Here is a 20,354-nt window from a genome sequence, read left to right on the forward strand (position 1 = left end):
AATATGGTTGTGTAGTGGTTTGTGTGGTGAAGGTAGTGGTTGTTATGGTGATGGTAGTGGTGGTTAGTATAGTTGTATTATTGTTGATATCCTATGGGTCCTGTTGGTGTTCGTGGTGTTTGTAATGAAGGTGGTGGTTTTTGTTGGTAATGGGGGTTGCTTGTGATGGTACTTAGTGGTGATGGTGTTTTTGTTCAAGGTTTTGGTGATGTCTTACTCTGTATTCCAGTCTTCCATATTTCCCATCTTCTGTTGCAATTTCTTAGCCAATATCCGTCCTTTGTGTTTGGGAAGTTTGACATCCTTTACTGAAGGCAACGCGTCAAGAAGAGCATCGCTGTCAATTTCTAGCAGTTCGTTTGTTTCAATTCCTCCCAGCAAATTGCTGGCGTCCGTGATCTGATCCCGTGTCCATTGTCTTGGATGGCCATACAGCGTCTTGAGTCGTTTCCCCAGAGCTCGTTTCTGAAGCACAGATTAGAGCGATTGCTGTCTTAGATTTGTGAGAGTATATCGAGTATTTTCTTGCTACACTTGTCATTCTGTTACAAATATTCTAACGAAACATACAAACCTTGTAGGGAGGTAAAACAGTCCGACCAAACTCTCGCACGGAATCTCGAAGTGTTTCTTCAGGAAGCTCGTTCAGTTCTTTCTTCGATAGCGAAGCTCGTAAATTACCAAGCCTTTGTTTGAAACAGAACATAAAACATGCTAGAAATTCTCGTTTAACCAGAATCAATGTTAGCCGTATAGGATCAACTCTTCTGTTCTGAACTGTTCTTCCTAGTGTTACTACAGGAGGAAACCTAAACTAAACTAACTTTATCTATCCTGGATAGCTCTATCAGTTCTAAACTGTTCTTCCTAGAGGTCCAGTAAGGATCATTTCTTATTGATCCAGCGTTACTACAGGAGGAAACCTAAACTAAACTAACTTTATCTATCCTGGATAGCTCTATCAGTTCTAAACTGTTCTTCATAGAGGTCCAGTAAGGATCATCTCTTATTGATCCATTGTTACTACAGGAGGAAACCTAAACTAAACTAACTTTATTTATACTAGATAGCCTGTCAGTTCTAAACTGTTCTTCCTAGAGGTCCATACGAAACAACTTCTCTAACTTTTTAACAGTATCAGAGGTCCAGGTATTCACTGCTCCAATGCCATTCGTTGCATTCTTCAACTTGTCGACCAACTTCTTTCCACGTTTCTCGTCCCATTCTTCCTGACCGAGATCATCCAAGGCATCTTTTAGCTGAGCCATAACCGAAATAAAATGATTAAGAAATACGGCGCTTGACTTGTTGCTAATTTCTACCAAGATCATGAACTCACCGCGCCCGTGTCAAGTTTCTGAAGATCCTTCGGCTTCAACATTGTCACCAAAGACCTCGCACTTTTCAAGTCTTCCATGCGCCAGTCCTTGACATCGCCAAATGCTGTGGTTGCCGCAGCAAGCATTGATCTTTTTTCAAACTTTGTTGCTTTGTGTTTGTCCGTCTTCTTGTCGTTCATGTTATCCAACCTGGCGAGAAGGATCCGGGATGGAGGAAGGATGATTTGGCTGGTTTTATAGTACGAGCAAACAAGGGCTGCAAAACAATTTAGGAAGCGAGGCGGGGGGGGGGGCGTTACCCCCGAAGATAGGCACTTTCTCGTATATAGACAGCAAAGTACTGACTTCATGGCTTCTCAATCATTTGCTACAGATGTGTTTACATACACTGATCTGAAAACGTCTTTGCTTCCTGCTATATTCATGAGATCATCTGGTGGTAGACATTGAACGAATTCTTTGCCCATCTTCTTAAACACTTGTTTGTCCCACTCCTGTGGCTTACCAAACACCCTCTTCATTGCTAGGTTCAAGGGCTCGAACTGCACACAGTTCAAATGTTCCCCACCACTTTTGTTCGTCATCTCCTACAAGAAGGGACACAATAGTCAATAGAACATTTCTACTCGTTAGAATATGTTATAGCTTTGCTGGTTGTTACATTCGGCTCATCTGGCGAATCAATGTATTTGTTTTGTATGTATAAAAGATGGATTCGTAATTTGGTAGCAATACGTGTACGAATTGTTATATGTGGTAGTATATGTTTTAAATCTCGTCTTGGGAGTTTTCAATGTAGTTCACTGTTGACTCACCGATATTTTATCAATCGCAACGCTCAATTGATCTTCCATCATTGAACCAAATATTTTCATTAGATTTTTCTCATCTCCTTGGAATAATTTCTCCGACATTATTGCGACCTGGTCGAGTTGCAAGTTCTTGATGGAATCAACCTACATCCAATAATTTCATCACTTTAGACCGGCACAACAACTCCACCAATCTCTACCAGGGGCCGGTTGTATCAAGCCCGTTCAGCTTAAACGGTGGATAAGTCAAAATTAAATATCACTCTTACATCTCTCTTGAATGAGTCAACTTTAATATTATGCACTGAATATGTAGTTATAAACAGTAGCTTTAACGAATAAAACGATAGACTTGCTTTCTATTTTGAACTTATCCGCCGTTTAAGCTAAACGGGCTTGATACAACCGGCCCCAGACCTTATTTGATTTTTCTATTGTGGCAATATACCCACCCCAGCTGCAGCTATCATATCAGGTGTTAGTTTCATGAATTCACTATCAGCAACGTCTTGAAACACCTTGGGATCTTTCCTTTCAATCTTTGCTCTGACATCCGAGGAAATACCTGATCTGGGTAAACAAAAAGCAAACACACTATATGAAAATAGCTTAGCATGTATAAATACTGCACGGAATCCTGCATGTGCAAATTTTTGCATACAAAAACAGTAAGCATTTAGTTTGAAATTATTTCCCGTTATTTCCTCGTCACGATGAACAAGAGAAAAGGACAACAAAACTCTAAGTTGTGTTTATACGAATTGTATAAATTAAGAAAAAAACAATCCAGCGTAAATATATAATACCTTTTGAGCTTATCTTTAATTCTTTCTACAATATATCAAACGGTAATTTATTATAAATTGGGTTTTTTAATACAGATGCCTTTAGTAAAGATCTTCGACAATTTGTGTAACAAAGCTATACATTTATACTAACCCATATCAAGTTCACGGTATTTTAGATGTTCACGAATAGCATCTAAACATGCAAAACCAAAGAATATTTATATATAAAAATGAAACTATGTAAATTTTACAATTCAATTCAAAACAAATTTCTTAATTGAAAACGTACTTGCAAAGTGTAACATGATGTTCCCAGTAGCGAGGTACAGAAAAACCACTTCAAGTCGCATAATTGTTCACACTAAAACTATCTACAGATAAAGGCGACTTTTAAAAGACTTTTATAAACACTTTTGAATAAATACAACGTCAAATGGTTCATACCGCACTAATTTTTTTCAACATATTTCTCGATGATTTTATGTGAAATACAGCTATAAAATGCTGAAATAGATGTGTGTGTTCAACTGTGTTTGCTTACCTTCTAGTAACGAGTTTCTAACAAAATTCAGTGTTTTTTGTATCATATAATTTTTAAAATAATTTTCCTCAAATTTTTTTTTAAATTTAAATGGCCAAAAATTTTTAAATGACGCAAGCACGAACATTGACGAACGTCATACGATGTTTTACGAGGCCAAGAACCAACGATCTCGCAAAGCTAGTGCTATCCACCGGAAATGACCGGATAGTGATTTTTCAACAGTTGTTCGAGCTTTCGTACAAACAGCCCCAATATTTGTTGTTTATATTCTGTATATTTCACTGGATCGTGAAAAAATGGAACATTACAAATTCATATAAAAAATATATAGATGTACAAAATTGGTTGCACATTTACACGCTATATCAATTACATTCTTTTACAGATACATGAAATTAATTTATTGTTTTTATTCCAAAATGCTGCCATTAATTGCGGCGGTTGTATACACATGATTCTTGCCATACATGTTTTCCACAGTCTTTGCATTCGTCGGATGATAATAATAGCGAGTTTTAGATGCACTAAATCTATGTACGACGCGGACGTGACATGAAAATGCTATACTAGCGTTAGGAAACCAGTATTAATTTGTTTTACTTACAGGTTTGACATCGTTTATCAAAAAGAGTCTATAATTTTCACTCCTGTTGGGAAACTGTGGAAATTAGAGCAGTTTTATTTCACGTCCCGTCGTAGATTTCGTGTATCTTAAACTCGCTAATGTTACAGGAGGAGTAATCCTCTTATAGGACGCTAGAATCTTCAACAGCTGTTGTCACGGCTGAACGAGCTTTCTTACCAGCACGAGGTTTCTAGAAAATCAGGAAAATGATTATAGAAAGAGTCAAAGAGACTCTTCCAGTGAAGTCTGAAACTCAAGGAAAAACAGTTTAGAACTGATAGAGCTATATCCAGTTTAAATAAAGTTAGTTTAGTTTAGGTTTCTTCCTGTAGTAACACTGGATCAATAAGAGATGATCCTTACTGGACCTCTAAGAAGAATAGTTTAGAACTGATAGAGCTATCCAGTATAAATAAAGTTAGTTTAGTTTAGGTTTCCTCCAGTAGTAACGCTGGATCAATAAGAGATGATCCTTACTGGACCTCCATGCAGGAAGAGCAGTTTTATACAGCTCAAAATCAAACATGGAAACCTAAAACGTTTTAAAAAGAAAGACATACCTTATAAACTTGGTGATAAGCATTGCGTAGTAAACTGTATGGAAAACAAGACTCCAGTATGTCCATGGTTAGGAAAGGTGACTCTTGGATTATCTGTAACGAAAATAGAAAATTTTGGAAAAAACTCAATGCTATTTGGAAATGTTCATTGGAAAGTGTCAATGTTGTACCATATCAAGTAATAGATAGACTGATTCCCTGTTCTTGGGCATATCTTTTTCACTCTCTAAACCAAGTTTTAACAGACTTGAAGAGGCAATCTAAATATTGAAGTATTCACAATTAGTTTTAATAGTTCTATTCCTAAAAATAAACGGTTAGTTTAGTAACTATCCAGTATAACTAAAGTTAGTTTAGTTTAGGTCACCTACCACAAGGAATTCTCTCAATCTCACTTCGATGTTATCTCCGTTGTTCGAGCACAAGGCCACTGAAATGCGATCAATTGCTTTTGCCAAACAGTGGAAATTATTCTCGTGAGCTAAAAAACATACCATGCATGTATAGCTACGGTGAAGTATTTCATGTTAGCTCATTATCGTAATGGTGCGTGGCGAAATATTCATCAGTATGACAATCTTAAAGCAGTTAAGTTTCGCCAGGCGTCTGCGAATAAAAACGTGTACAACTGCTATAGGGACATGTCGCAGCTCTCGGAAGTTTTCGTCCAATTGGATAATGCTTTTCTATGCTTTCTATAGAACGAAGCTATGCTGTTGGTTGAAACAGAAATGTATTGTAGAGTTCAGCCAATGAGAATCATTCTTGCGTGGAGCTGCGACACTACCCCTGCTATAGAACTATTCAATATACATTGGTTTAGTTGTTAAATCGTAGTTCGCTTAAATCGTATTGTTTTTACCTTCAAGGTTTGGGTTATATTCGCATTCGTCTTTGTTGGCTTGAAATGGAATGCAAACTCCAAGGAACACCTGAAACAAAGCAAAGGTATTTCATACAGAATTAACCTTGCTACGGTATCATGCCATATAAAACTGACCGTCGTCCTTGGGGGAGTGTACATCACTGAACTTATATCAAAACGACTAAGTTAACATTGGGCTGGAGGCAACAAATATTCATTGTCGTCTACAGTGTTAGATTATGTGTATTTCAAACATCGTATTTCTTGAGATGGTTCAGATTACGAAGTTCAAAAGCGGTTTGGATTTTGCAATGGCTGAACAAGACTCGTACCAGTAAAAGTGACCAAATCTGAATATCCTCTTCGAGTTTTTTCTCTGAAGAAAAAACATAAATAAGCGCGTTTAGAAAGATAAACAAACATCAGGACAAAGGTGGATGAAGTGAACTAAACTTAATTCCAAACCTTTGTGCTGCCTCATAGCGTTGCATAGTGGACGATCTATGTCACATTTGTAGCCAGCGGATATTGCCATATCATCTACCAACTGCGAGAAAAAGCCACAAAATAACATTAACGTTGTAGCAAAAATACCCGTTTACACTTGCAATTTTTATTGCGGTTTTATGCTGCGATTTTCTCCTTTTGATAGATGCGAATGAGTGAATAAGTTATGGATGTACAAATAAGGAATCTTATATGTACATATATTAGAGCATTTATATAACTTTCTTCTCGTTTCCATCTGTCAAAAGAAGAAAATCGCACCGAAGTTCGCTGCAGAAATTGCTACGGGCTTTAAAACAGACTTCAGGTAAACAAAGCTTAACTTTATTGTACTTACAACACGATGCTCATTTTCCTTTCGGTAGTTTTCCTGAAAGTCATTCACGTAACAAACTAGGAATGGAACTCGCTTCTCGAGAACCTGACAAAGACAGAAATAACGAGCTAAAGGGAAATTTTAAATGGTCGTCTAAAACCTTTATGATATCTGCCATGCATGTCTTTCCAATCCCTTCAATTTTTGGCCAAAATTTCTTTCAAATTTACTTGTCATGCCCAGTATTACTATCTGACTAACAAAGTAACAAGAGAGAGAGAGAGAGTGTAGTCTTTATTTTACAATCGTTTACGCTGGAATGCCTGGAAACCCAGATATACTTACATCACGTAAGGCCTCCTGTGTCAGTTCTCTGAAAGCCAAAATCACTCCGACAATTGTCATACGGATGAGAAGATCATCTGTGTCTATGTGTAAATATATGATGCGATTACATCATTTGTTTTATTGATCTGTCAACAAGTTTTGTACGTTAGAGACAGACACAATATCAAAATCTCGGCTTGAGGCAATAAAAGACTATACAAGCTATAATTATAAGCGGTTAAATCGCCTGCTTCAGGATCGGCGTGTATGGATAATCTTCACGGCGTGTATGGATCAAAATTTAAATCCTCAATGCAAAAACAACGTCAAGGTGTTGCAATATCGCTGTTTTTCTGCTTACTTTTTAATCGTCGAACAAGCTCTAAGCTCTGTTCGTGTTTGTCGAAAGAATTCCTCAAACTCGCCAGAACATCCTTGTTGTTTTTGACTAGTTTCTAAGGAAAAAGAAGACACACGTGGTTATTGAGATCAGGGAAAGCACTTTACCTCCACATATGTACATAACTGTATATAGATGTACCCATAATTGTATCCCTAAATTATTTTACTTAAGAAGTACACGCACGTAAACATACTTTCACTTCACCCATTTGACTCGCTATCTGTTGTAGCATTCGATCGCCCAGATACTTCATGCCATACGGACCAAGAAGTGTCGCTAGAGCTCTCAGTTCTGTATTAAAATGAATACAGTTACAGAAATCTCTTATTGAAGGTTAATGCCTTGCCCTAACATATATTACATGCACAGTTTTACCATACGATACCAGGCCAGGCCAAATGCATGCAGTGCCATAAACACGACTTACCAACAGGATCGGTAAACTCATCTGCTTTGAAGTTCGTTGTCGCTGTTTTGGTTATAAACGACTTTCTGTTTGGCGAGTACAGCAAATTACCCGTCGAGACTTGACGAAGTAAAATGTCCACATACCTAGAAAATTGCAGATAATGCATTGTAATATCGCTGAAGCAATTACCCGGAAATGATACCCCATTATGATAGAGATGTATCCAGTATAAATAGAGTTAGTTCAGATTGACCATTACGGGAGTTCACCGCAGCGCAGTCCAGCTTACCATTGAGAGTACATCCCACACACGGTAATGCCTCCATGGCTATCCACTGGTTGTGTCTGTTGTAACATTGCGTGATTACATATCCTAGACATGTCCACATTTGCTGAAAAATAACCGACAATTCGTACATCACAATACGATTAGCTTCAAAACCTCTATGCTTATAATACCAGTAAAACTAATGTTCCTAAAATTGAGTACCATAATTCTCCACGCATCGCAAAACTCCCATGAGAACCTGGTAAAACAGGATGATACATATGAGATTAGATGATATATTGGCAAACGATTATATGGTCCAGTTTTTTGAGGATATATATCAGTCTTACTTTCACGTTATTTAGTAATTCCGACGGACGATTTATTTCTTGTTTATCGGAGTCGTAACCGGTCAATTTCACGACAGACCTAAAACAAAAATCAACCCAGTCTTAAACCCACTCCCCACTTAGACTTATACCTATATCTTGCCCATTCAGTCTTACACGTTCCCCCCACACCTACTTGCTAAAGAAATCTTCGAGATGAACAGCGAGGAACTCCTTCGGGGCGAAGTTGTGTTCCCAAACTTGAATATGGGAAACGTAGTTCAGTGCAACAGAGAGATCAGAGAGCGCTAGTAACTTTGCATCAAGCCTTGAAAATGCGATAGGAAAATTAGTTTTGAAGCGGTGCATGCATGTCAAGTTGTATGGTCGATGTATTTTAGACTATTTATGTGCAGCCATGCAACAATGTTAATTTGAGAAAACAGGAAATGAAGACAAATTTTCACTCGAAGATATTTTACTTCGTTGGAAATGAAAGCAAGGTCTTACTGTGTTAATGACTCTCGTGTTTTCCTAAAACTCTCTTCCCCTGGCTTCGGCATTTGTGGTTGTTGATTTTTTTTGTTTTTATCCTTTTTCTTGGCGGCAGCGGCGTCTTCCAGAAGATGTAACGCGTTGAGTGGATCAAGCTGAGAGTTAAGAAACGCAGTTAAACGAGTGCTGAAGATGTGCATGAGTAAATATACCATTTGCAAGCGCTCAATGCAGCATTGAAGAAGTTTGGAAAAAACATCACACACTGCATTGGTAAAATGGTAAACCTTGCCAAGCGAAAAAACGTGCATGTAAGAAGATTTTCTGACGTTTTGAGCGAGCTTTTACAAGGGCAATATAGCATGTCATAAAGAATATTCCTTATACAAAAAACTTCTGAATTTCTGAGTCAACGTATATGTACCTGGTAAAACAGTTTCAGATGTTCCTTGCAATATAGTTGTACGACCTCCTTGGCCTGTTTCGCAATGGCGTCGAGGAACATGTTTACCGCAGAGAGACTTCTCTCGCCCAAAAGATGACGCTAAAACATGAAAAGAAAACTTCATCATTGCCACATTCACGCAACAGGCAGAACGAAACAAGTACACAATATTCAAGTGGGTGAAATAACGAAATGTCTGACGCAGTTTTGGGAATCTTTTCGCATCGGATGAAATATGCATTAAACTGACCTCTTCGGGGCAAAAGGGGTTCGTGGCTGACATGAAATGACTGCAAAGAAGTGGGAAAGCGATGGAGAATTTCTGTTGACCTAAACTGGTTAGACATTGATGGAAAGCCTCTTCTACCAAAGAGTTCGGATAAAAACTAAAAAAAAAAGTATAATTAAAAATTTTCGACGTTATTATGTTACGAAACAAGTTGCCCGGGAGAAATTGCCTTTCTTAGTTAAGACTTTCACAGAATTTAACGAAACTAAAGCCAGTCTAAATGCATGCAAGAATGCTAAGACGAAAGATAGGAATGTGACAGCAATATTCCTTACCAGAAAAGTGTTAGGTCAGCCACCTCGCTGAGTAAGCCTTCCTGATTGTCGACGAGTTTTGAATGAAATGATATTGTGTTTAATAACATTGCCATGTCGCGAATGTCTTTGATTTCGGGCGCAGCGCCTCGGATACTTGTGTATGCCTTGTTGTAAAGACATCAGAGATTATGAAATATCATGAATATTAACTGTGCTCTATATATGACAGTGGATATATAGTTTATCCTGGATGGCGGGGAAATGCCATTACTATGCTGTATATAGTTACAGTAGTCCTTGAAGAATAGCCGAAGATATGTCAGTGCGGGTTTTGTTTATCCTGCCGGGAAATAACTAAACTAAAGACGTGCATATTCTTGTCTTAATGATCTATCTTTTGCCTGAATTGGTCTGGACAAGTACCTGAAGTCGAATCCAATCCAGTCTTAAGCCATCGAAGTCGAATTCTGTATTACTTTCAACTAAGAAAAGAAATTTCTTGTTAATTTCTATGATATTACTTCCCCTTTCCTTTCTTATTTTACTTCATCTATTTTCATATCTCCTTCCATCGTTTTACTATGAAAAAATTCTCGTTTTTGACCTGACACATTTTGCAACAATCTTTGCTGTAAAGATTAGTTGCCGTGATGATGATGATGATCACCGACCTTTCCATGGCTTACCTTGCTTAACACTCAAGCTTGCCAGGGTAGTGGTAAACGAAGTCATCAATAATGAAACATCTTCAGGAACAATGGCAATTTTCTACAAAATGATAAACCCAAAATAAGGAATTCCTTCCACTTGATAGTTCATTCCAAACTCCGCCATTTCAATAGTTATCAAGCATAAAATACACAACCATAATTTAACAATACCTGGAGAATGTCCTTCAAAAGGCTGTTATCAAACCCTGACATGTATTGTATGTAATAACGTTGCAAAACAGACGAATATTTTAACATCATGGCTAAAATTGCAAAACACATTCAAAGTTAATCGACAGCATGTTCATTAAAAGATACAATAGATTCTTGGTCCGAATTTTCATCACTTATCCTAAAGCCTTAAAAAAAGAGGTTTGAAATAACTTCTAAACGTTCATGGCGCGTTGAAATTGGTATTATTAATATTACCGTGTAGTTCTTCGATTAAAAACAGCATATGGGATAGTCTCCTGTTTTAAAAGAAGAGAAAAACAAATATAGACAACATGGAAGAGTTTTACTATGCAGTAAATTTTTCGGGTAAACTCACGTGTCAGTATAATCATCAGGATTTTTCTTTCCTTTTGGAGGATTGTGTTCCTTGTGTCTGACGAGCCAATGAACTTCATCTGAAGCCAAAGACAGAGCTTGTACTACGACAAGAGCCTGGAAAAAACAGTAAATATTGTTGACGAAGACCTGAGAATCGCAAATCTGCAAGTACTGCATTTTTCTATGATTTTACCTTTGGACCAAACAAGCCGGGCTGATCGCTAATAATATGAGACAGTTCCTGCATCGCTGCTCTCAAGTAGTTCCTTCTTTCTCGATGTATTCCTGGACTGAAAATAAACAAATTGTTTCGTTGTTCAGGCCTGTCATGTATCATAGATCTTCTATTAAACGTCCAAATGTTGTCGAATCGGTGACAGTTTTCGGTGACACTCTCCTATAGACGTTTTTACCTGTTGCTAAGAGCAAGCGAACCACATTCCTGAATTTCTTTCGCTCTTTTGCTTTGGCTAAAATACACAAATAACCGCCAACTTTACCCATCAACAATTTCTAAAGATTTTGGAAGGATTACCCGGATTGACCTCTACAAATTGCACTGCATTTACAGCTTACCCTTTCAAAGCATCAAAAAAACTATGAAACTCTTTGTGGACCATATAAACTTCGTCTCGACACAAAGACAAACAAAATCCATCTCCTAAAGCTGCCTTCCAGACTTCAATTGCACCGGGATCATTGATGTGATTATAGCACAAGCAGTAACAGACTGAAAATTGAGAAAAAATTAACTGAATTGCTCATCTTTGTTGGTCAAGCATTACGTTATGTACGACAGAAGCAATCTGAAACTAAACTAACCCAATTTGTGGCAGAAATGGTTAAAAAATAGTTGCCTTAAGACACGTAGGAATCTTGCGTATAAAGTCTTAAAGTATAGATGCCTAGGTTTGCGTCTTAAATCTCAAACTTGCTGATTAAGTTGTGGTAATCCTGACATTTCATGTATAAAGTACTTTACAGATGCTTACATAAAATCCATTTATTCATGGTAGATAGCGGAAGGTATTCGCAGGCAACCTATATATATAGAGAGAGACAAAGTACACATATGTAACTAGTTTGAACTAAAAGCTGGTTGTGGTTACAATAACAAATCCGACTGACCACTTCACTTTGAGCTGGTTCAAGCATCGTAGCGGGAGCGCTGATGATACTCAACAACTGGGATTGCCTCCACTAAATGAAAAGACAGAACGCTTAAAAGCTCATGTAGCACATTTTAAACGACGTGATTATTACATGTTTATCATTGTAGCCTCAACGATCCAACCTCTTGCTCTTGGGAAGTTTCCTCACCTGTGCTCCGGTGTGGTTCCGTCTGTGGTAAATGTTATGAACAGATTGAAGAGCTTGAGAGACCCGCTGTTTATGATAAATTAAGGTGGATACATTGAGTTGGTAAAACACAGCAGCTGCATTTGAAAAGAAACTCGGAGTTGTACCTGAGAACCTGAGATCAACTTACCTGCTGATGTGTTGTGAAATCTTCTGATAATCGTTTGAGTGGATATTCATAGTCGATAATAAGTTGCCCCAATCTTGGAAAGTACTCGTCGCTAAAATGGATTGCATTAAAGGAATTATGTGTAAGATTCGGCTGGGATTTAAATGCCTAAGATCGTACTCGAAAACGTCTTAATGTTTCGACCAAAGGAGGAACGAAATTGTCATGTGACTGTAGTTTTAACTCTTGCTCAGTGCTTTATAGCGAATTATTCATCGCTGAATAAAAAGTACAAAACAGTAAACAGTACCTGCGGCCATTCTGAGCTTCGTAGGCATAATTAAACAATCCTAAAACAGCTTTGCGATCGTCAACACGAGCGATTAATAACATCAGAGATACGTAGGTAACAATAAGATCAAGATATGCTCTTGTTAGGTCGAAATTTAATGCCTAAACAAAAGGATTGAGTGAATGAATGGATGAATAACTTTATTTCACGAGGGTAAAACACATTTTGCATTGACTTACAATATCAAAGTGAACAAAACTTGCATCAATCATTGTGAGTAGTTCACTGGTGTGATCCTAGAATCAAATATTGAAATAGCCTTAGGAATTGAGGTGATTACATCGGTTACTATATTGATTGTGATAATTATGATGGTGATCGGATACGAATGATTGTCATAGTGATGATGATGATTATGGTTGATGATGGTGGTAGATATATGATGGTGATCATGGTAATGATGATTGATTGTGGTAATGGTAGTGATGATGATGAGTGATTATGATCATGATTGATGATATTGATCATGATGATCATGGTAATGACTGTGGTAGTCATGGTTGATTGTGACTATGGTATATCATGGTTGATGGTGATTGTTTTTGTGATAAAGAGTGAAGATAATGATGGTGAGTGTCATGGTAATAGTAGTCCTGAAGACCAACAGTTGTGATGATAGTCATGATAGTGGTAAATAAGTGCAACCATTGCTAATATTCAACATTATTTATTCATCTTATATCATACTTTGAACTGCATCACATCCACAAATGTGTAATAATAATTTGATAATCCTTTGACAATGTCTTTCTCTTGGCCTTGAATTGGTTGGGTCTGACCCTGCAAGAAAGAGACCACTTGTCTAAATGCTTCCATAATTTGTCTCCAAAGGTCTACTGTAATGTATAGAGTATTGTATAGACTAGTACACCATAGACGATATCAGCAAATGTGGTTCATTTAGACAGATTAATTTACCTTCAAATGGCTCTCAAAGTTGGGAAACTTCCGGACAATAGTCTTTATTGTACCTTCCAACGGTTTGTCACTGAGGAATGCAGGCCTGGATTTTGGGTCTGAACATTGCTACACCATTGAAAAACATTGTAAGAAATTATGGCTTTATTATTGTACTACAATGGATAGTGTAAATTCCTATATTTAAAAATACTGTAATACAATTGATGCAGTGCTGTACATGTTAGGGATTAGAGGAAGACAGAACAAACACGGAACACCAGCTGTGCGTATGAAAACACAACAGTGGAAAGCAGTCCTTAGACTTATATTTAATGTAGAAAATAGCAGTAACCAGTTTTGACACAAAATATCGGCCTATTGCTTGTGGGAGCAAATTCATTTAAACCTTACTGAGCATGTGCAGTGCACAAATACGTTGCAAGCTCCCACATTCACAATAGAAAATATTTGGAATAATTAGAGCTTTAGTGGATCACAAACTATGAAATCAATTACATGAATACCTCAACGAAACACTAGGGAAATACGAAACTGTTCATATTGTAACACGTGTAATATATTGCAACAAGTGGGTATGTTGTCATATAGAAAAGCTCTAGCTTGGAATACTGGAGTGATTTCCTATTCCGAATATTGCATATTTAACGCTTGCAAAACAGCTATTTCAAAGGTAAACAAAGCCTTATCTCATTACAATTTTACAGCTGCGTAGAAACTACACAACCTTTATAAATAAAGCATTTCGTTGACAAAGTAGCTAGCGCATTCTAACTAAAATGTAAACAAATATGCAATATTTGATACATATATATAGTATATACAACTTACTTTTTTGATGTTATAAATTCGCGTCAACATGCCTTTTCCTCGTTCATTTAAAATGATAAGCTTTTCCGCAAGCTTCTGCTCGCCGGCAGATAGCCCTCGGTTCATTTTTTAAAAAAGTTTCGTTGGCTTTCAAAATATTTTCGATTTCTGGTTGTAAATTTCAACGTTCGAATATTTGTGACAATTCGGCACTCCTTCGATTTAATATGTCCATGTCATTTAAAAACCATCCTTCAAACGACGCTCGTGTACATCACGCCAGGCAACGATCGTAGCACTTTTGAAGGATGTCTTCTTTGTCGCCTGCAGAATTTAAGGCTCTTGGAAGTAAATACCCTGTTCGCGGGTCTCGTTAATGGCGGCCGAGGCGAAGCGCGAAATTTAAAATTATTGTCGAAAGTATTTCAAATATGAGGCGATCGCTAGCTCCTAGTCAACTTTTAAAACGCAAGACTTCATCATGGGTTGACGATGATAGCGACAGCGAAGGAGAGGTGACTTCGCCACGGCAAAAGATGCAGAAAATCGACCAGGAAAAGTCAAAAGTTTTGAGCAAATTTTCTCAACATCTATTCAGGCAGCCATTCACGTCATTATGTTTAAATGGGTCTGGCCAGCTATCTGAACACGAAGCTCGCATCAAAAACATTTTATCAAAGCCTTTTAGAGTCCCAATACCGAATTATCAAGGTTTGATTGAATTTACAGCTAAGAATTGTATTAAAGTTTAAATTACAATTACGCAGAAAATTGATTACAGGGTACTTATAGAGTAAAGTTTTGTGTATTTTGCATTGAGGAGGCTTGTTTCCTGATTCAGTGCTTTTTTACAAGGCTCATCCAATGGTCGTACCCTGGGGGTAAAGCGACAAGGTCCCCGTCGATCCCTCCATGATCCAGATGACCCTGATGCCCTCGTCTTGTATGTACCACCTCCTCAGACGGAGCATGACAAACTAAAATCAAATCAGGACTATGAGGTTCATGTAGTCGTTGATCCGATTCTTTCAAAGGTTTTGCGACCTCATCAGCGAGAAGGAGTGAGGTTTTTGTACGATTGTGTCACAGGGGAAAAAATTTCAGATAGTTTTGGTTGTATAATGGCAGATGAGATGGGACTTGGCAAAACTTTACAATGTATCACTCTTCTTTGGACCTTACTGAAGCAGAGTCCATCAGGAAAGAAGCTGATTGATAAGGCTATTATAGTTGCACCATCAAGCCTCGTTAAGAACTGGTATAATGAGATCAATAAATGGCTAGCAGGTAAACTGGGCATTTGTGAATTTTGCTGGATTGATTCTGTATTTAAGTATCATTTCATTATTTCAATTAAGTTTAGAATATATTGACCCAGCTAGTGCATATTAAATTTAGATTAAACTGTCTACCATTTTGCATGCAAACCAACTCCCTATCTTTACTATCAAACAATATCTAATGCAGTGAACATTCATTCTGAAACAGGGAAACTTCATGCATTGGCAATAGACTCTGGCTCCAAGAAAGAAATTGATTCAAATCTTACAAGTTTCATGGCCCAATGTGGCAACAGAGTCCATAATTCCATTCTGATTATTTCCTACGAAACATTCAGATGTCATTATGAGAAGCTAACAAGCAGTCCAGTGGGTCTCCTCATCTGCGACGAAGGACATAGATTAAAAAATCTTGAAAGCCAGACTTACCAGGCGTTGGATAAGTTGAAGACACAAAGACGAATTCTTCTATCAGGTAGGATGGCAATAATCCTATCATATCTAGCCATGCAAGAACTATGAAATCCAATTGAAACACAGCTAGAAAGATCAATTATGATTTTTGGCACTAATCACTCAATGTAGGTAAATTCTAGAGGTAATGGCAGGCAAGAGCATTGCACCGGCATCGCAAAAGCGTAGGTTCGATTCCTGCCGGAGGACTGATAGTTGACTCATTTTTCCATCAACTGTTCCTGGCTTAAATTTGAAGTGTGTATAATTCCACTCGAAATTAAGACCCTTTAATTCAACAGCTAGTAAAAGCATCTTTCACAAGCTGTTATTGTTGTTTTCTTTCTTCAGGAACGCCAATCCAGAACGACTTGCTTGAATACTTCAGTTTGGTTCATTTTGTAAACAGCGGTATGCTAGGAACGGCTTCAGAGTTTAAGAGAAAATATGAAAATATTATTCTTCGAGGTCGTGATGCGGACGCCAGCGAGTCAGACCGCCACAAAGGCACCGAAAAGTTAAACGAACTCGTTTCTCTTGTTAACAAATGTATTATCAGACGAACCCAGGCTATTTTGTCAAAGTACTTGCCGGTTAAAGTCGAGCAGGTTGTCTGCTGTGCTCTCACGCCGGTGCAAAAGGAACTCTACCAGCGTTTGGTTTCCAGCAAAGCCGCTAAAATAGAACTTGGAAAGTCTGGTGGTGGTATTTCGTTTTCGTCTCTGGCGTTTATTACCCAGCTTAAGAAACTTTGCAACCATCCGGAGTTACTGTTGAGTGATGATAAAGAGGGGAAAAAGAGCGAAGTTAAGGGGCTTAAGGAATTGTTTTCAGGTAGTTCACGTGTGAACATCATGATTTTAGATCTTTTTCAGGTAGTTCAGACACAAACTACGACAGCTTATTGTAGAATACTACCTACACTAGACCACCACGTTTGAGATATCTTTCTCAGGTAGTTCAGACACAAACTACGACAGCTTATGGTAGAATACTACCTACACTAGACCACCACGTTTGAGATATCTTTTTCAGGTAGTTCAGACACAAACCACGACAACTTATTGTAGAATACTACCTACACTAGACCACCACGTTTGAGATATCTTTTTCTGGTAGTTCAGACATATGTATGAGATGCAATTCTTTCTTATTACATACAGATGGACAAAAATCCAAACACTTCCAGCCAGATCTATCCGGCAAAATGAAAGTCCTCGACTATATTCTAGCCATGACCAAGTCGATGTCAAACGACAAAGTTGTTTTAGTGTCCAACTACACGCAAACACTAGATCTGTTTGAGAAGCTTTGTCGCTTGAGACGTTACCAGTTCGTTCGTTTGGATGGGTCCATGACTATTAAAAAACGACAGAAGATCGTGGACCGTTTCAATGATCCTTCGGGAGGGGACTTTATCTTCATGCTGAGCAGCAAGGCTGGTGGATGCGGCTTGAATCTGATTGGTGCAAATCGTTTAGTGATGTTCGATCCTGATTGGAATCCAGCCAATGACGAGCAAGCAATGGCAAGGGTTTGGAGAGATGGTCAGAAGAAGAAAGTCTACATCTACAGGTCTTGTGATCCCTTAAGTTTATAGGACCAGGCTGGTTTTCAACTACCCAACAATCCAGAGAAAGCAGGAACTAAACTAATTTTATTTATACTGGATAGCTCTATATCAGTTCTGAACTGTTCTTCCTAGAGGTCCAGTAAGGATCATCTCTTATTGATCCAGTGTTACTACAGGAGGAAACCTAAACTAAACTTACTTTATTTACACTGAATAGCTCTATATCAGTTCTAACCTAGCAGTATGGATCATCTCTTATTAATCCACAACTGACGATATTTCATAACTTTTCCAGGCTTTTGTCGACCGGCACAATTGAAGAGAAAATATTCCAGCGACAGACACACAAGAAAGCGTTAAGTAGTTGCGTTGTAGATGAAGAAGAGGATGTTGCCAGACATTTCTCAATGGAGGATTTGAGAGATCTCTTCAAACTAAACGAGAGCACATCAAGCGAGACCCACGACAAGTTTAAATGTCGCAGGTTTGTATGTAGCATTTGATTGACGTCAATAAGAATGGAGAGAAGCTTTCAGCATTGAGACTAGTTTAATCAGCATTCGTGCCAAAGGTTTTGAAAGTTGTTCTTGATAGTACGTACACGCGTGACGCGTAGTCTCGAAACAGGAAAACTCTGGAGAAACCTCATACCCTGGTCAAATGAGAAAATTTATAGTTGCATGTGTGTTGACTAGATATTACCACGAATGGCAGTGGAAAGATTGACAACTTTTATAAACGCGGCCAAGGCTTGTAACGAGGGTGTGAGAGTTGCCACTCTTCTCCCACCCTGGTCCCTTCCAGACAGACTTCACCGGCGCGTGCTCATACCAAGATATTTGTATGTACCGCAGGTGTGTTAACGGGATTCAAGTCCGCCCCTTCCCCCTGAAGGGTCGAGTTGCAACTCTGATTTGTCGGAATGGAATCATTGCAACAGTAAGAAGGGAGTGGAAGACCAGGCCCTCAAAGGAGCATGGGAAGATGGTGTCACATTCGTGTTTCATCATCGCTCACATGAGAAACAGCTAGGAATGTGAGGGTGTTGGATTTAAAAGGAAAATTGAGGTAAACAAATTTTTGGAAACTTTTGACCTTCTGCAAGTTTTGTATGTATGTGAAACTGTGGACATGTTAGTGCATTTATTTGATTCTATTTCACTATCAGGATTGCTGTGAGGAACATGAATTTGAATGGGGAACTTCAGGGAAGCTGGGAACTGTAAATATATGTTTTCTAAAAACATCATTCTGTCTGAAAACATGGCCTCGGTTCTAGCTCTAGCCTACCATTTGAACAAATGAAGATTCTATCATAGATTTATTTTATTTCATTGTATTATTGTAAATAATCGATTTCAATCTTGGGTTGGTGAAATGTCGAATAAATTGAAGATGTACTTAATGTAAAGCTGTACATTTATTTGTACTGCAATCTACTGGATTCTGCCTAAACACTGGCCTCTATAACTGGAGTTATGTTACTTCAAAAAAAAACCAACATAAACCAAAATTCAAAACAATACAACAACAATCACGTAACTGGTCTGTTATTTTGACATCTCTAGCATCGAATTCTTTGGTAATATTCAAACACAACTGACATACATTAAAACTACAAAAATAAAATTCTGTAAATAGTATATGAGTGTCTTTAGTTGCACATTTTGAAAAGTTCTTCCTGACATATCCACAAGTTCTTCACCTAGAAAGTTTTGTCAATGCTGTTGAAAGCCTACAATCCCTTCTTCAACCATACATGTTTTTGCTCCAATATCATTTAGTCATCTCTATTTCGGCTGTCGAAAGGTTCATCATTTTCGGATACTTGGCTTTGCTATGATCGAGTTCACTCTGGGACCATTCAAGGAGTTTCACCATCTTCGCCAACCTGGGTGTTGTTGACTGGTTTTCCTCCTCCAGAAGTGCTGCATTCAGTTCACTTGCAACCTTTTGCCTTTGAGATAACAGAAGTAGTTCCCCAAATGGCGACTCCTCTGCATTATCAAAAGCCAGTAATGCCATGGTCCTTTCTAATTCTTCAAGAAATTGTGGGTTATCTTTCCCTTGCTCTGACATTTGATTCTGTGCAAACTCAACCGCACCGTCGATGTCTTTGTTTCGAATAAGTTCGATTAGTCTCTGTTGTTGTAAATGAAAAAATAGATGTGGTCTACTATCCAATATTTCTGGGTTGAAATTATTTGTCAGACAAATAGCTTTAACGATATCACCGTTCTGAACTGCCTCTCTTATTTGTATTCTCTCGTCCATGCCCGTCAAAGGAATTTCTGATTGTAGTTTAGCTTCAAGTTTGAATTTCTCTGCGGCTTGTTTAAAACCTTCAGTGACTAGATAGTCCATAACTAAAGAATTCATTTCATTCCTTGGTATGCGTAGTTCTTGTATCTTTTCAAGCCATTCCTCCTTGCTTATTTCTTCTACTTTCTCTGGAGAACTCATCTGGCTTGCAATATATATAAAAATATAGTTTTTTTGTCAAAGAAATGAGAGAAAAGTGTATCTATTTCGAACAAAAAGAAGTGAAAAATTTTGGGAAATTTGGCAGCCGAGTATAGACTGGTGCGAGTTTGGATTACTCTAGTACTCAGGTCTTTTCACTAATTTGGATCAAACTTCAACTTGAATTTGGAATAAA

At 38.0% G+C, this 20,354-nt stretch overlaps 3 protein-coding genes across 3 annotated transcripts; 1 reads left to right on the top strand and 2 right to left on the bottom strand.

The window, feature by feature from the left end:
- Positions 1-3,744: 3,744 nt before the first annotated feature.
- On the bottom strand, positions 3,745-14,695 carry LOC114523046 (nck-associated protein 1 homolog). Its single transcript, XM_028543859.1, has 37 exons — positions 14,411-14,695; positions 13,580-13,687; positions 13,349-13,441; positions 12,841-12,897; positions 12,620-12,762; positions 12,331-12,421; positions 12,162-12,227; positions 11,970-12,041; positions 11,834-11,882; positions 11,418-11,571; positions 11,255-11,311; positions 11,035-11,131; positions 10,840-10,955; positions 10,719-10,759; positions 10,461-10,552; positions 10,266-10,347; positions 10,003-10,061; positions 9,598-9,743; positions 9,284-9,419; positions 9,013-9,132; positions 8,604-8,743; positions 8,290-8,421; positions 8,115-8,193; positions 7,987-8,023; positions 7,786-7,888; positions 7,515-7,639; positions 7,281-7,378; positions 7,046-7,139; positions 6,703-6,785; positions 6,379-6,462; positions 6,000-6,081; positions 5,867-5,910; positions 5,532-5,601; positions 5,041-5,150; positions 4,840-4,929; positions 4,670-4,762; positions 3,745-4,299 (listed from the first exon to the last, which is right to left on the bottom strand). The coding sequence occupies exons 1-37, from the start codon at positions 14,513-14,515 to the stop codon at positions 4,231-4,233; spliced, it is 3,417 nt and encodes a 1,138-aa protein (XP_028399660.1). The 5' UTR covers positions 14,516-14,695; the 3' UTR covers positions 3,745-4,230.
- Positions 14,696-14,707: 12 nt separating this feature from the next.
- Positions 14,708-19,133, top strand: LOC114523047 (DNA repair and recombination protein RAD54-like). The gene is given in 9 exon segments (XM_028543860.1): positions 14,708-15,100; positions 15,245-15,676; positions 15,878-16,144; positions 16,474-16,956; positions 17,286-17,697; positions 17,991-18,179; positions 18,550-18,577; positions 18,580-18,763; positions 18,864-19,133. Coding segments are annotated over 8 exon segments (2,247 nt in total). The 5' UTR covers positions 14,708-14,820; the 3' UTR covers positions 18,736-18,763; positions 18,864-19,133.
- A 106-nt stretch (positions 19,134-19,239) lies between these two features.
- Positions 19,240-20,245, bottom strand: LOC114523048 (glucose-induced degradation protein 8 homolog). Its single transcript, XM_028543861.1, has one exon. The coding sequence runs from the start codon at positions 20,156-20,158 to the stop codon at positions 19,472-19,474; it is 687 nt and encodes a 228-aa protein (XP_028399662.1). The 5' UTR covers positions 20,159-20,245; the 3' UTR covers positions 19,240-19,471.
- Between the last annotated feature and the right edge of the window lie 109 nt (positions 20,246-20,354).

This window comes from Dendronephthya gigantea, unplaced genomic scaffold (genome assembly GCF_004324835.1).
Source record: "Dendronephthya gigantea isolate DGI-Jeju-01 unplaced genomic scaffold, DenGig_1.0 000026F, whole genome shotgun sequence".
NCBI lineage: Eukaryota > Metazoa > Cnidaria > Anthozoa > Malacalcyonacea > Nephtheidae > Dendronephthya > Dendronephthya gigantea.

Coding starts and splice junctions, on each gene's coding strand:
- LOC114523046 (XM_028543859.1), bottom strand. CDS start 14,515: ATGAACCGAGGGCTATCTGCCGGCGAGCAGAAGCTTGCGGAAAAGCTT. Junction 11,312..11,417: donor TTTTTTGATGCTTTGAAAGG/GTAAGCTGTAAA, acceptor TGTGTATTTTAG/CCAAAGCAAAAGAGCGAAAG. Junction 11,132..11,254: donor TCGCTTGCTCTTAGCAACAG/GTAAAAACGTCT, acceptor GTTTATTTTCAG/TCCAGGAATACATCGAGAAA.
- LOC114523048 (XM_028543861.1), bottom strand. CDS start 20,158: ATGAGTTCTCCAGAGAAAGTAGAAGAAATAAGCAAGGAGGAATGGCTT.